Source organism: Phoenix dactylifera, unplaced genomic scaffold, assembly GCF_009389715.1.
Source record: "Phoenix dactylifera cultivar Barhee BC4 unplaced genomic scaffold, palm_55x_up_171113_PBpolish2nd_filt_p 000298F, whole genome shotgun sequence".
In the NCBI taxonomy this organism is placed as follows: domain Eukaryota; kingdom Viridiplantae; phylum Streptophyta; class Magnoliopsida; order Arecales; family Arecaceae; genus Phoenix; species Phoenix dactylifera.
In genome coordinates this window covers 158,963-173,231 of record NW_024067775.1, presented here as the reverse complement: position 1 = coordinate 173,231, position 14,269 = coordinate 158,963, and the positions used below count along the sequence as shown (strand labels likewise).

At 42.5% G+C, this 14,269-nt stretch overlaps 1 protein-coding gene across 1 annotated transcript; it reads left to right on the top strand.

Moving 5' to 3' along the window:
* Positions 1-5,665: 5,665 nt before the first annotated feature.
* LOC103720466 (leucine-rich repeat receptor-like kinase protein FLORAL ORGAN NUMBER1) lies at positions 5,666-9,630 on the top strand. Its single transcript, XM_008810179.4, is given in 4 exon segments — positions 5,666-7,218; positions 7,220-8,344; positions 8,346-8,562; positions 9,060-9,630. Coding segments are annotated over 4 exon segments (2,970 nt in total). The 5' UTR covers positions 5,666-5,952; the 3' UTR covers positions 9,422-9,630.
* Positions 9,631-14,269: the final 4,639 nt, after the last annotated feature.

The following is a 14,269-nucleotide window of genomic DNA, read 5'->3' as shown; positions in this document are numbered from 1 at the left end:
CTCCTGGGACTGGCTTGCACGTACCACCGCCCTGCCACGCCCGTTAACTCCCACTTCTTCCGTGTGGCCCAAAATGCGGTCCCGGTCTGCTAACGCGTTGACCACCGATATCCAACCTCATTGCATCAGGAGCCGATTTGGTTTTTTTTTTAACTAAAATGGATGTACCATACGAATATCGACACGATAAAAAAAATAAAAATAATAGATCTTGAAGCACATCAGAAGTTTGACTCTCCATATACATGCTTCGCCTGCAATGCTATCTCGCCATAGACCATAGCCCGGATGCTCCTAAACAATGAGTGGTAGTCTCTAGGGCTGTTAACGAGCCGAGCCGAGCCCGAGCCTCCGCAGGCTCGGCTCGGCTCGTTTCACAAATTTTCGGGCTCGGTACCGAGCCCTGTATTGGGCTCGGGCTCGTAAAGCTCGCTTGCCTGAGCCTGAGCTCGAGCCCGAGCCCGCCCCATCCCCATTCGGCCATCCCCATCTCCGTCGGAGAGAAGAACAAGCAGCCGAGCTCGGTTTTGACGGTTTGTCGTCGGAGAGAAGAACGAAGGAAAGAAAGAAAGAAAAGAAGAAGAAGAAAAGAAGGAAAGAAAGAAAGAAAAAAAAAAGAGAGAAGAATGGACCCACCTCGTCGCGTGCGGCAGCCGTCGGCTTCAGCCACGAGCATCGCCGGCATTGGCCGCGAGCATCGCCGGCACAGGCGTCGGCCGCAGGCACGGCCGAGGACGCCGCAGGCTCGGCCGCGGGTGTCGCCGGCCATGGCCCAACCCTCCCATGCAAGGGACTCCTCGGCTCCTCCCCTGATTCGTCGGCGGAGGAGGGCTTCTCCTCCCCTCCTCTGTCGCAATCTCGCTGGTGGAGGAGTCGGCAAAGAGAGGAAAAGGGAGGGGGAGAAACGGAGAAGAAAGAGGGGGAGGGGTCTCGGGTGCGATTTCTTTCCTAGGCGGCGGAAGGAGGCAGCAAGGCATCAGCGGCGGTTGGCGGAGGAGGAAGGCGGGAGGGGAGGCGAGGAACACATTGTGGGAAGCTTCTGGAGAAACCCAGAAGAATGGAGAAGAAAAAAAAAATAAAAAGAAAGAGGAGGTGGAGGGAATGGGTTATTGGTTCAGATTCGGGTTAACGGGTTGGGTTCGAACCCGAACCAATCCAATTCGATTTAAAGAAATTAAATGGATTTTGGTTAGCTCGGATTGGGTCTGATCTAAATCTAACTGGGTTCAATCAGATTAGGATTTAAATTGATTAAGCCAAATAAAATTTAATTGGGTTGAGTCAAAGTTTAATTGGGACCCAATTAAAATGTTAACTGGACTGAGCCCTCATTTGGGCTTGTTTGGGCTCGTGAGCTGCTCGGGCTCGGGCTTGTTTGACTAACGAGCCAAGCTCGAGCCGGGCTTTTATCGAGCCGGATCCGAGCCGAGCTCGAGCAGCTCGACCTGTTGACAGCCCTAGTAGTTTTCCATCCCACCCACGTTCTGGTAGATCCAGCTAATGACTATTACCGAATTGTCCTTAAATAGTACAGCTCTAGCCTATAATGCTCATCGAGCATAACTCAAGCCAGCATGAGCCGCCCTCAGTTCAGCCTTCGAAGCCGATGTGTTAAAGACCCGGCAATCCCCACCCGAGCCAAATATTCTTTGCCTTCTTTTTAAACAACCAAACCTCAAATGATGCGACTATTGTGTTTGTCGCACTTATGTTTAAATAAAAAGCAGAACTTGTTCTCCAGGCTGCTCTCAACGGACAAGTTCGCCTACCTGCCTACCTTCCACTAACGCCTACTATTTTTTTTCCCTTATTCTCTCGCCACTACATGTTCCAACCTAAATCCCAACATCAGCGCGAGAACCGCATCCATCCGTTCCTAAAAGATGGATTCCCGTTCTCAATGAAGGATAAATTCTACTTGTTAGTGCCACTAGATAGTTTTTTTTTATCCCAACACCCAATGGGATTCGAGGCTTCTGCCTCCGAATTATTCCCCGACTGACTCTTCCCACCCCATTCCCCCATCTAATTCGTCCAATCAAGCTTCTAATCTCCACCCCAACAGATTCCTGTGAAAGCATTATCTATCTGCGATTAATACAAACAATGATGGTAACTGGAAAATAATGTGTTATTTTTTAACCCACTGTTTGATTGAACAAAAGAATATTATTTTCCAAGTTGCAAACTTTTAGATGAAAAAACTAATATTGAAATTTAATTTTTGAATGACATCATTTTATTTAAGAAAGCAACGTAAATGAGCATTGCTACGGTTGTTAACATCTTACCGTCACCCAGAACGGACTGCATCGCGTGCCACAAGCAAACTTTGGCTGCGCACCACCCCACTCATGATGGGAACATGCCATACCTCCGCCATCTGGGCGCCCCTAGCAGAACTATAAATAATCCTATCAAGTAACGCCTAAGGGACTTTTTGGTTGAATCAACTGAGATCCCTTCTAACTTGAGCATCGGAGAGTCTTCACCGGAACCACCGTTGAAGCTTTGTGCAGGTACACCGCCGATTGCGGAAGATGACGCTCGTCCTTATCTTTCACGCTCCGGCAGCTTTCTCGACTCCTCCGGCATAGTCACCCTCGGACCAAATTTGAACCACAACAATACACATATTAAAAATATTTGTTTATTATAAATAAATTTTAGTATGTTCTGGAATATAAATAAATATATTAGTTATTAACAAATCCTACGTTAGATTTGTTGATAATTAATAAATATTCATCAATTATTTACTAACAAATAATATTTTATTAATAATATATCAATATATTCATAGTATATTAATATAATATATTATATTAATATTATCTACATTATAAATAATTCAACATTAATATAGTATATATATGGAAAAATAAATATCATCTTTTTAGTGGTATTTGTTTTATATTTACTTCAAAAAATAAATATGAAATTTATTATTCATTTTATCTTTTTTTATCGATTTTTTTACCAAATATGATAACTTGATATAAAATTTATTTTTTATGTCAGCTTATTTCTAAATAAATCTATCCTAAAAGTAAAAATTTTTTTGAAAACAAGACAGCAAGTAAAATAAAAAAGGTAGCATTTTCTCCCTTCATTGATGGTGGAAAAAAAACAGAGAGAGAGAGAGAGAGAGAGAGAGAGGGAGAGAGAGAGAGAGAGATTTTGCCTTGGGAAAGGACAGTGGAGAGAAAAGATGGAGGGCTCGTTTGGTTCGCGGGAAGCATTTTCCTTCCTAGGAATATGATTCCTGGGAAACAAATTCCTAGGAAGAGGATGCCTAGGAAAGTACTTTTGGCATGTTTGGTTGACCATGGGAAAGTGACAAATTTCCAAGGTGCTTATGTTTGGTTGGCCATCCACTTTCCTAGGAAAGTTATATATAATTCCTATTATGCCCTTAATAAAAATTAGGTTTTTAATGCCTCTTTAATGCTTCTTTAATGCTGAAGGGACTTTTTGGGAAAAAGTAAAAATGGAGTGATTCCCACCTCATGGGAAAGTAACTTTCCCATGTTTCTCATGGGAAAGACTTTCCCATGAAATGTGGGAATCACATTCCCATGGGAATACAACTTTTCCTTCTCTCTCCTTTGAAAACTCCAACCAAACAAGAGGCATCTCATTACTTTTCCGTTGACCATACTTTCCCCCCTTCTTTTCCCGCGAACCAAACGAGCCCGGAAGGGAGAACCCGTCACCTTCTGGGCCGGTGGGCCCTTCTTTTCCAACACGCGTCCCTTCCAATAAAAAGGCCAAATCAACACCCCGAAAATAAAAAGGCGAAATCCACCTCGATTTGCAAAACTTCTCCCCGGGTAGATGGAGCGGAGGAGAGGACACTTCCCGGCCGGGCAGGATCTCCCTCCCCCAGGCGAGACCGGAAGCCGCCCTCGCGAGACGCCGCCTGTCATCTCAAACCCCTACCCACCTCACGCCGTCAAGAACCCCGGACGCGCCAGACCTGCCCCCGTACGCTCGCAAAACCGTCCTCACCCTCTGACACCCAAGGGACCACACCCTCACGACTCTATCAGTAACGGCATCCGTCACCGTGTTTTTCTCCTTCTCGCGGCCCCAAAACATAAAAAAATAATAACCACCGTAATCTTATAACAGCCGTTACAGACTTCGGGTCCCCACAAGTACATTAATCTGATCTTATATATATAATCAAGTTATAATTTAAACAGCCATTATTTGATATTTGCACTTTTAATAAAATAATATCTTCTAAAAAAATCAATGCTTTCAATTTTTTTGAAATTTATACTATTTAAAACATAATTAAGTAAATAATGATTTGAACAATAATATACTATTTTATTATTATCTATTATTTTTATTATAATAATAGCATTATATTACATATTATTTTTTTAATTATAGCATGATAACATTATTCTCTACGATTGTAACATTATATACTCTCGTGAGGAAGGGATTTTTTATGGCTAATAATCTTAAAAGAGGAGTAGGCCATCCCCCAATTGCTTTGTTCCTTATGCTTAAAAAGAAAAAATATCAATTATGCATTGCTTTCTTATTCCTTTTATTTTAAGTATTATAGGTATTCTAGACAGGTATAATATTTATTTCTAGATATATTAGATGATCTGTTAAATAGCTAGAAAGATGCTCCTCTCATGAAAGATTTTCAATTTGGCTACTCTACTCTTGTTGGTAATTTTTTACTGGATTGTTTAGCCCATGAGGAGAGCATATACTTTCTTGATATAGAATGGATATCAATTCACAAAAAAAAATTCCTTCTTCTTTACTGTCTATGGAAGGTCTACTAATGAATAGACTAGTGCTCTCTGTGATGTTTTGCATTTTTATTTTCTTGGCTGTATTCGTAAATGTTTGGTATGATATTTTTCGATTTCAGAAAAAAAAAGGTCTACTAATGATTCAACGAATAAAAAATCCATTAACGATCATTGAACTTCTGATTCACTTCTGATTGTGGTTTGTTTTTAATTAAATAATGGACTTTTCTTCCTCTATTCATTTTGTGTTACTTTTTCTCCTTCTTGATTAATGTCATCAGCATACTATTTTTCTTCATTTACTGAAATTTGATTAAACTTAAATGCTGTTGGGCATCACTTCTCTTTTTATATTTCAAAAACAAAAAATAAAAATATAATATTTGCTATGATTAATTATTTTCTAAAATATTAATATGGTAATGATGTTAAAAAAGATGATAGTAGCAAAGTAGGCAATAGAGATACTTGTGATGTTTGCAGATGGAGCTACAGACAATATAATGGAGCTAAAATTGGGTATAGCAGTAGCACAAGCATCAGTGATATAGTGAATAGTTATGTGGATAGTGGTAGCGGCAGTAGTTGCTAAGGTACTTACTACAGTATTAGTGAAGACAATGACAGTGATAATGATAGAAATAATATTGACGGTAATAATAAAAAATATAATTTTTTTATTTCAATATATATATATATATATAATTTTTATTTTTGCAAAAAAATGAAAGCGGGTTTCAAAAATAGACAATAAAAATAACAGTACAAACATATTTTCTCTCTCGACTTTTGTAATTTCATTTTAAAAATAAAAATAACGATGCTGTTAAAATACTTCTAACGATGCTGTTATTTATATTTTGCACCTCCTCCGTCGTTATGTGTAACGGCCGTTTGATCCGTAACGCATCGTGACGGTGTTGTCAGGCACGGTCGCATTACGCATCATATGATGCAGGCATGCAGTCTCTTCCCCACTGGCCACTGCTCTCTCTCTCTCTCTCTCCCCTGCTACGCTTTTTCCTCTGATTCTCCAGCCACCAACACACTAGGCTGATGCTTATTCTCCAATACCACACCATCCCGTTCGCTTTTATGCGCTCCCCCTCCCCGCTCTTCGAAGAAGAAAAGATAGTACCAGAACAAGAAGAAAATAAACGAAGGAATGGAGATGAAGCCGTACCTTGCTCTATTCCTACTCCTTCACTTCTCTTCTCTCCCTCTCCTCCTCGCTTCCCACGATGGCGACTTCGATGCTCTGATGAAGCTCAAAGAGGGCCTGTTAGGCTCCGCCGGCAACGATCTCCACGACTGGGACCCCTCAGCCCCGACCCATTGCTCCTTCTCCGGCGTCACGTGCGACGCGGACGCCCGGGTCGTCGCCCTCAACGTCTCTCACATCCGATTCCACCGCCCGCTGCCGCCGGAGATCAGCCGCCTCGACCGGCTCGTCAACCTCACCGTGGCCTGCGACTCCCTCGCCGGCCGCCTCCCGCCGGAGATCGCGGCCCTCCCCGCCCTCCGCTTCCTTAACATCTCCAACAACAACTTCACCGGCCACTTCCCTGACGTCGACGGCGGGTTCCTGGCGCTCGAGGTCCTCGACGCCTATAACAACAACTTCTCCGGCCCTCTCCCCCTCGGCCTCGCCAAGCTTCCCCACCTCCGCTACATCCACCTCGGCGGGAATTTCTTCTCCGGCGAGATCCCGGAGTCCTATGGCGGGATCGGGAGCCTCGAGTACCTAGGCCTCAACGGGAACGGTCTCTCTGGCCGGGTCCCGGTGAGCCTGAGCCGGCTCACGAATCTCCGGGAGATGTACATCGGGTACTACAGCATGTACGAAGGCGGCATCCCGCCGGAGTTCGGGATGCTGACCTCGCTTGTCCGGCTCGACATGGCCAACTGCAACCTCACCGGCCGGATTCCGGCTAGCCTCGGCCAGTTGAAGCTCCTCGACTCGCTCTTCTTGCAATGGAATCACCTCGCTGGTTCAATTCCACCGGAACTCGGCGGGCTCGACCTGCTCGAATCTCTCGATCTCTCCATAAACGAGCTCACCGGAGAGTTGCCAGAGAGCTTTGCCGAGTTGAAGCAGCTCAAGCTCCTCAATCTCTTCCGCAACCATTTCCGGGGCCACATCCCACCTTTCATCGCCGATCTCCCGAATCTCGAGGTGCTCCAGGTCTGGGAGAACAACTTCACTTTCGAGCTCCCGGAGGGGCTGGGCCGGAACGGCCGGCTCATCAAGCTGGACGTGGCCACGAATCGCCTTACCGGGACGATCCCTTCCGATCTCTGCGCTAGCGGACGGCTCGAACTACTCGTTTTGATGGAGAACGCCTTCTTCGGGCCTATTCCGGAGAAGCTCGGGGATTGCAAGTCGCTGCTCCACGTCCGACTCGCCAAGAACTTTCTCGACGGGACGATCCCCTGCCGGGCTCTTCGACCTCCCCTCTGTCGACATGCTCGAGCTCAGCGACAACTACCTCTCCGGCGAGCTGCCGGCGAGGATCGCCGGAGACAAGCTCGGCATGCTGCTCCTCGCCAACAACCGGATCTCCGGCCCTATCCCGCCGGCCATTGGGAACTTCCGCGGGCTCCAGACGCTTTCCCTTGAATCGAACCGGATCTCTGGAGAGATCCCGCCCCAGATCGGCGATCTGAAGCAGCTCTCAAATCTTAACCTGAGCGGCAACAACTTGACGGGAGAAATCCCTTCGGATCTCGCCCGGTGCGCCGGGACGCTCGAGGCCGTTGATCTCAGCCGCAACCGCCTGACCGGCGAGATCCCGGAAGCGATCACCAAGCTCCAGAACCTCAACACCCTCAATCTATCCAGGAACCAACTCTCCGGCGAGATTCCGGCGGACATCCAACGGATGCTGAGCTTGACCACCCTCGATCTCTCCTACAACAACCTCTCCGGCGAGATCCCAGTGGAGGGGCAGTTCTTGGTGTTCAACGAGAGCTCGTTCATCGGCAACCCCGACCTCTGCGGCGGCCCGCTGCACGTGGCTGTCCCGTGCGGCTTCTCTCGGGGCCAGGCTCGTGATGGGCCCGGGGCCGGCCGGGGCCGCGGGTGGGTTTGGAAGCGTTTCTTCTTGTGCGTGGTGGTGCCATTAGTGGGTATAATTCTGGTGGGCGTGGCGGCGCCCAAGGGGTGGAGGGCGTGGAAAGGAAAAGGCCGTTCCGACGCCTGGAAGATGACGACTTTCCAGCGGCTGAACTTCACGGCGGAGGACGTGATGGAGTGCCTGAAAGAAGACAACGTCATCGGCAAAGGCAGCGCCGGGATCGTTTACCGGGGGATCATGGCGAGCGGCGCCGAGGTGGCGATCAAGCGGCTGGTTGGCCGTGGCTGCGGAGAGCACGACCGTGGGTTCACGGCGGAGATAACGACTTTAGGCCGAATCCGGCACCGGAACATCGTCCGGCTTCTCGGGTTCGTGTCGAACAGGGAGACCAATTTGCTGCTTTATGAGTACATGCCGAATGGGAGCTTGGGGGAGATGCTGCATGGAAGCAAAGGGGCGCATTTGGGGTGGGAAGCGCGGTGCCCGGATCGCGGTGGAGGCGGCGAGGGGCCTGTGCTACCTCCACCACGACTGCTCGCCGCTGATAATCCACCGGGATGTGAAGTCCAACAATATACTGCTCGACTCCAACTTTGAGGCGCACGTTGCCGACTTCGGCCTCGCCAAGTTTCTTCACGACTCCGGCGCGTCCGAGTGCATGTCCTCCGTTGCCGGGTCCTACGGCTACATCGCACCAGGTACTCCCGCTATAACTACTGTTGCCGCCTGCTCTTTCCAAATTTTCGTCTGGGGCGTAGCGTTTGGCTTTTAGGTGGAAGTCAGAAGTCAACTTAGTTGAGGACAAATGGGCCTTTTGACTGTGGGTCCCGATGGGTCCTAAAAGTTTTTGGATTTATTGTGGGGAGTGCGAGTTTCTAGTGAGTTGGTATCCCGAGTAGATATCTACGATGGGATTGATCCGGTGGCTCCATCGTCGCTTAGCTCGAAGCAATGCTTGCATCGTGCTGTCAAAATAAATCGTTTCGGACAGTGGGCCCCGCCTTCCGTATGGAAGGATGTCTGGGACCGCTCTTTGGACGCAAACGCCTCCTTAACGGGTGGAAATGGAGTCCCGTTCGCTGAGCCTGACGTCCGTTATGGAATTTCATTTTAGCATATTAGCATATAAAGGGGATAAATCTGATGGCCGAAGGAACGCAGTTAATTTTAACATCCTGAACTTGCCTTGCATCAGAGTATGCGTACACTCTTCGGGTGGACGAGAAGAGCGATGTCTACAGCTTTGGCGTTGTTCTCCTGGAGCTGATAACCGGGCGCCGGCCTGTCAACCCTGCTGCCTTCGGTGAAGGCGTGGACATCGTGCAGTGGGTCCGGAAGACAACATCGGAGCTCGCGGACACGTCTGATGCCGCCGCAGTACTCTCTGTGGTGGATCGCAGGATCTCGTCATGCCCTCTGGATTTGATCATCAACCTCTTCAAGGTGGCGATGCTGTGCGCGGAGGAGCAAAGCGTGGCGCGCCCGACCATGAGGGAGGTGGTCCATATGCTCTCCAATCCAGCCGCCTCTACAGGAACTGATCTCCTTGCTGTCTAGAAAACCAATCATCTAATTACTGCTAATAAGCTGAGAGGCTTTTTTTGGGTTGTATATAATCGTTTGTAGATTGGTTCCTGTATGCTGGAGTGGTCTTCCAAAGACTCTGCCCGCTCGACTTAGCAGAAACGCTGTTACCTGATTGTTATGGAAATTGTATGATGGGATGCTGTTTTGGTATTTGATACTATCTTGGCATGATTGGAGGACTTCTTGTTTTACAAGTGATGGGAATTGGGTCTGGGAAATTGATTTTGATCAGCTGCTTGTTGGTTGCTGTTTTATTTTAGTAATCAGAAGAGTTTGTGCCTGCTATTGGCCGGGAGCCATTCACTTCTCGCAATCCGAATTTATTAGAAGGTAGGAGTGGCATTTCATTTTTGAATTGGGAAAATACCAAATAAGTTTAGATCTATTTACTTCGTCGAAAAGGGCAAAATTTTCTGTATCTTTCTTTATTATTTTCGTTAGGTTCCAGGACTTCTTTATTATTTTCGTTAGGTTCAAGTCCTGGAAGGGGGAGGACATGTCAAGTATTCGCTTGGGATCATGTCTTTTTAGGTTTATTCTAGACGTATAATTCAATTTCGGTAGTCATTTTTAGCAGCTATGTTTCGATTCATCTTTTTCTTCTACGTAATTCTTCCGAATTTTGAATAATACTCAAAATTCTCTATTTTTGATTATCTAATAAATCATTTAAGGAAAGTAGATTATCTTATCATTAATTTTACTATAATTTGAGAATTAGTCGACAAAGCTAAAATTTGATCAAACTGGTGTTTGGTTGGTTAGACAATTTTTAAATATGGTAGTTCATACTGTAGGCCCGATCATCTAAATTCAATTTGAATTGAGATTTATTCTGATCTACTCTGCACGAGCAATAAGCTGTACCGCAGAACTAATCCTGTAACAATTTTTTATTTTCTCGTTTTTGAGGCTGGCAGGTTGGTTCAGCCATATACAAATCTTTGGGCTAGTTTGAAACTCGAATCTATGATCTCTGAAACCTGAAGAGGGGGGCTATGGCCGATAAGCTAACATGCAGGTCATGAATCTTATAGCAAACTTCTTCTTGCAACTTAGACATTTTATATAGTGGATACCTTACTGTGACATGCAGCCTGATGGGCCAAATGCATTTAGAATGATTGAACATTACAATTTTTGTGACAATAACCATCTTAGTTGTAGTTGATCATTCTGGAAACATCTACATATGCTTCAGGAAAGTTAAGATTTTAACTAATTTATAAAAAAAATTAAAACCTAAGTTTTTAAATTTAAGGTTTTAACTAAATTAGTTAAAACTAATATAGTAGGATTTTATAACGTTCTGTTGTCCTATCATAATAAACTATATTTGAGATTGTTGTACAGCTAACCTGGTGATTCGGAAGGAGAAGAAGAAGGCTCGAAAGCAACTTTGTGAGAAGTCTTGTCAATGGTTTGATTCGAGATGGTTTGGATGGTGTTCCATATAGATTTGGAGTTTTGTCTGGGCATGCATGATTCGTGGATTTGTGTTCCGATTTTCTGATTAAGTTTTAGAGTTTTTGTCTTCCTGTGGTTCTGAAGTGACTTTGCTCCTTGATGAAAAGTTTTGATGATTGACTGAGACAATATAATGGTTTAGTTGCTGGTTCTTCTTAGCTCTGATGTCTATTATAATTATATGTAGTTTTGGCATCTAGGGAGGGTCAGTTTTTATAATTATATGTAGTTTTGCATTGGATCCATCTTTTCTATTTTTATAATGTCTTTTCCTCTGCTTGTCCATCTGTACTATTTATTTATCAATAAGGTGCATGCTAATGTTTGTGACAGAATCCTGGCCTTGCAGTCTCCTTGCCTGCTTACATCTAATTAAGAAGTCCATAGCATGACCAAATCATATCACATTCATTTCACTATATCCAATTAAGAAGTTAGTGCACAACCAAATTGCACTCCCTGTTGCAATTTCACAGCATCTAGCAGTTTTTTTTTTTCCCCAAAAGTCAGTGGAATACAAGACTAGCGGTATAGATTGAAAGCCTGTCTAAGCTTGCTATGGCTGTTCTTGTCTCTTGTGTTTTTCCCATTCAAATGTTAATTTCATGCTTTTGCCTGATATTCCCACAGATTTTAAATGCATAGCAACTGATGCTGGATGTGCATTCTGTTTCCTACGTAGTACATCTTTCTGTGTAGACTAATATATTCAGATGTTAATTCCATGCACTTGCATGATTTTCCTATAAATTTAATTGCAAAGCTGCTGATGTTGGATGTGCATTTTGTTTCATGTATAATACATTGTTATGTGTAGATTATTTCTCAATCTAGCTTCCATATATATTTGCTACATTTCTATTGTATATGGCCTGAGATTAATTTGCTTTACGTTGGATGTTCTTGTTGAGGTTGAGTGTGGGATTTTTTTGGAGCCTTGGTTGCTGTGGCAATTAAATTGACAGATAATTCTAAAGACGGAGAGTCAATTCCAAAATGGGAATTTGAGGGTTTCTTTTTTGGTTGTTCCCACCAATATCTCTAGTTTCCAAAGAGAGCTGTGGAAAAAGGAAGGCTGTTGTTCTAGGTGTTCACCCTTGGATGCCTATGATCGAGAAACCGTACCGTTAATTCAGTCAGGATCTATTTCTCACAAAACTATGAAAATAGCTTATGTTGGATTGGAGGCCTTAAAAGAGAGATAAAAAAATGTAGTTTTTTTTTAAAAAATAACTTTTTCACGGCTAAGAGCAAAAAAAAAATTTATATAGGATATGAAAAAACTATTTTTTCATGAGCTGAAAATTGTGATAATTTTTATTTTTCTAAAAATATTTTTTTTGATATTCTTAATAGCTATTTTTAATAATTAATCTTAAACTATTGAAAATATACTATTAAAAACTACCACGATATAAAGAAATTATGATAACTTTTAAAAGTTATTAGCATATTTTTATATCAATATATTCAAATTATCAGAATATAATGAAGTTGTCTAAACCTTAAAAATTGTCACAACTCTAAAACCCCAACCTAGTAAATATTTTTAATAGTTATTTTAAATATTTAAAATTATTTATAAATATTTTTAGATTTAAAATATTTTATAGCTATTAAGGATATAATATGTATTTTATATACCTTTTTTAGAAAAGTGGATGTTTAACATAAAAATTATTTTTTCAGACATCGTATATATATTAAGACGTAATTTTTTTTAAAAAAATATTCTAGTGAATTTTTTTTTCCTACAGACTAAATGAGTCCTATCAATAATAATAATAAAAAACCCCTGAGTGTTTGTTCAAATGGTACCATCTTTTATCATGTTGAAAGGACTTCAATTTCGAATAGGGTAAGATCCTTACTTCCACCCTCGGTTAATTGAGTTTTGGTTTCCCAAGCTTTTGTCTGGTCTGCCTGCAAGTCTTGGCCCCTTACATTTATAAATTACACATAAACTCACAGGATACTGGGTCAAAGTTATCTCTGAATTAGTCTCGACAAGCTGCCGTCTGTACTAGTACAAACTCAGCAGAAGTCTTTTTATGTATGAGATCTTTTCGTTTGCTACTACTGGCAAAATATTTCATTCATTCAGCCATGTTTAGATACAAGGTTGATATTTTCTCAGATGAATGTGGAAAGAAGATCAAAAAATAGTTTGGATCCCAATCACATTTTACTTCATATTCTGGTGCATGAAACAAGTTAATCCAGAAGCGAATTTCATACGGTTGGATTAGAATGGAGTTGCTCTGAAATGAGGAGCTCCTGGACAGCTCCAAATCGGATGAAATGAAAACTCTGAGATACGATGGTTCCAGCAAATGATTAGATACCCAAAACTAGAGAAACAAGGCAGAGGACTGCTTGCAACTGAACAACATCTGCTAACTATTTACTTGGTAAAGAAAAAACTAATGATCTGATTGAAAAGAAAGAAAAAATTTCCTCAAGCTGCTCAACTTGAATTGCTCAGAGAATATAAGAAAATAAAAAAAAATTGATGAAAGTAGGGTGTAAATCTCCTTTATTTCAGTAATAATCTTAAAGCTGAGTTAAGAGATTCTAATTAGATTCCTCCTCTACTTAAAAGAGGTTACATTTTTCTAAAATAGATACAATTAGTAAAGTTGGTTATAAAAAAAGTAAAATTCTATAGAAAGTAGTTCTTAAGTTCTACAAAATCTTTCCTTCAACCGCTTCATCTAATTCTTTATAAATTAAAAAATATGTCTAATCAAAATCTCTACTTTTTTTTTTTTAAACTTTAACTCGCGCTTTAAGGTCTTAATTATAAAGCTCAAAAAGTTATCCCTTTTTTTTTTGTTTAAAAAAATATATTTTAATTAGATGTCGTACAAAAGCGATATAAAATCTTCAAAAGTTTAGTATTTTATTTGACTTTCCGACATAGCGGACTCACTTTCGAACCTTTAAGGTATTTATGTAGTGGCCAGAGTGGTCCATATTGAACCGAGTGTTCCTCCTGAAACAACTAGAGAGGTCAAGTTTTGAAATCCACAGCAAAATATGAGAAGTTTAGAATAATTACAATTTGAAAAAAATATGGAGCCGATCCTTCAGTTGAGGGCATGAAAGGTTGTCATTCATGTAGTAGAAGATATTGTTATTTTCCTACATACCTTGGTAAATAAGATCTTACTTTTAGCCTTTCATTTTCCTAAAACTTAAAAGTGACACACGAAGATGGAGTTATCTAAAAAGCTAACACAATAAAATAGAAGATCATTATGCAACAATCTTCATACCACGAATAAACAAATATAGTTTCACACGTGATTAGATGCAAGTAGCATATGTTGCGTGCTAAAACCAGCCCGT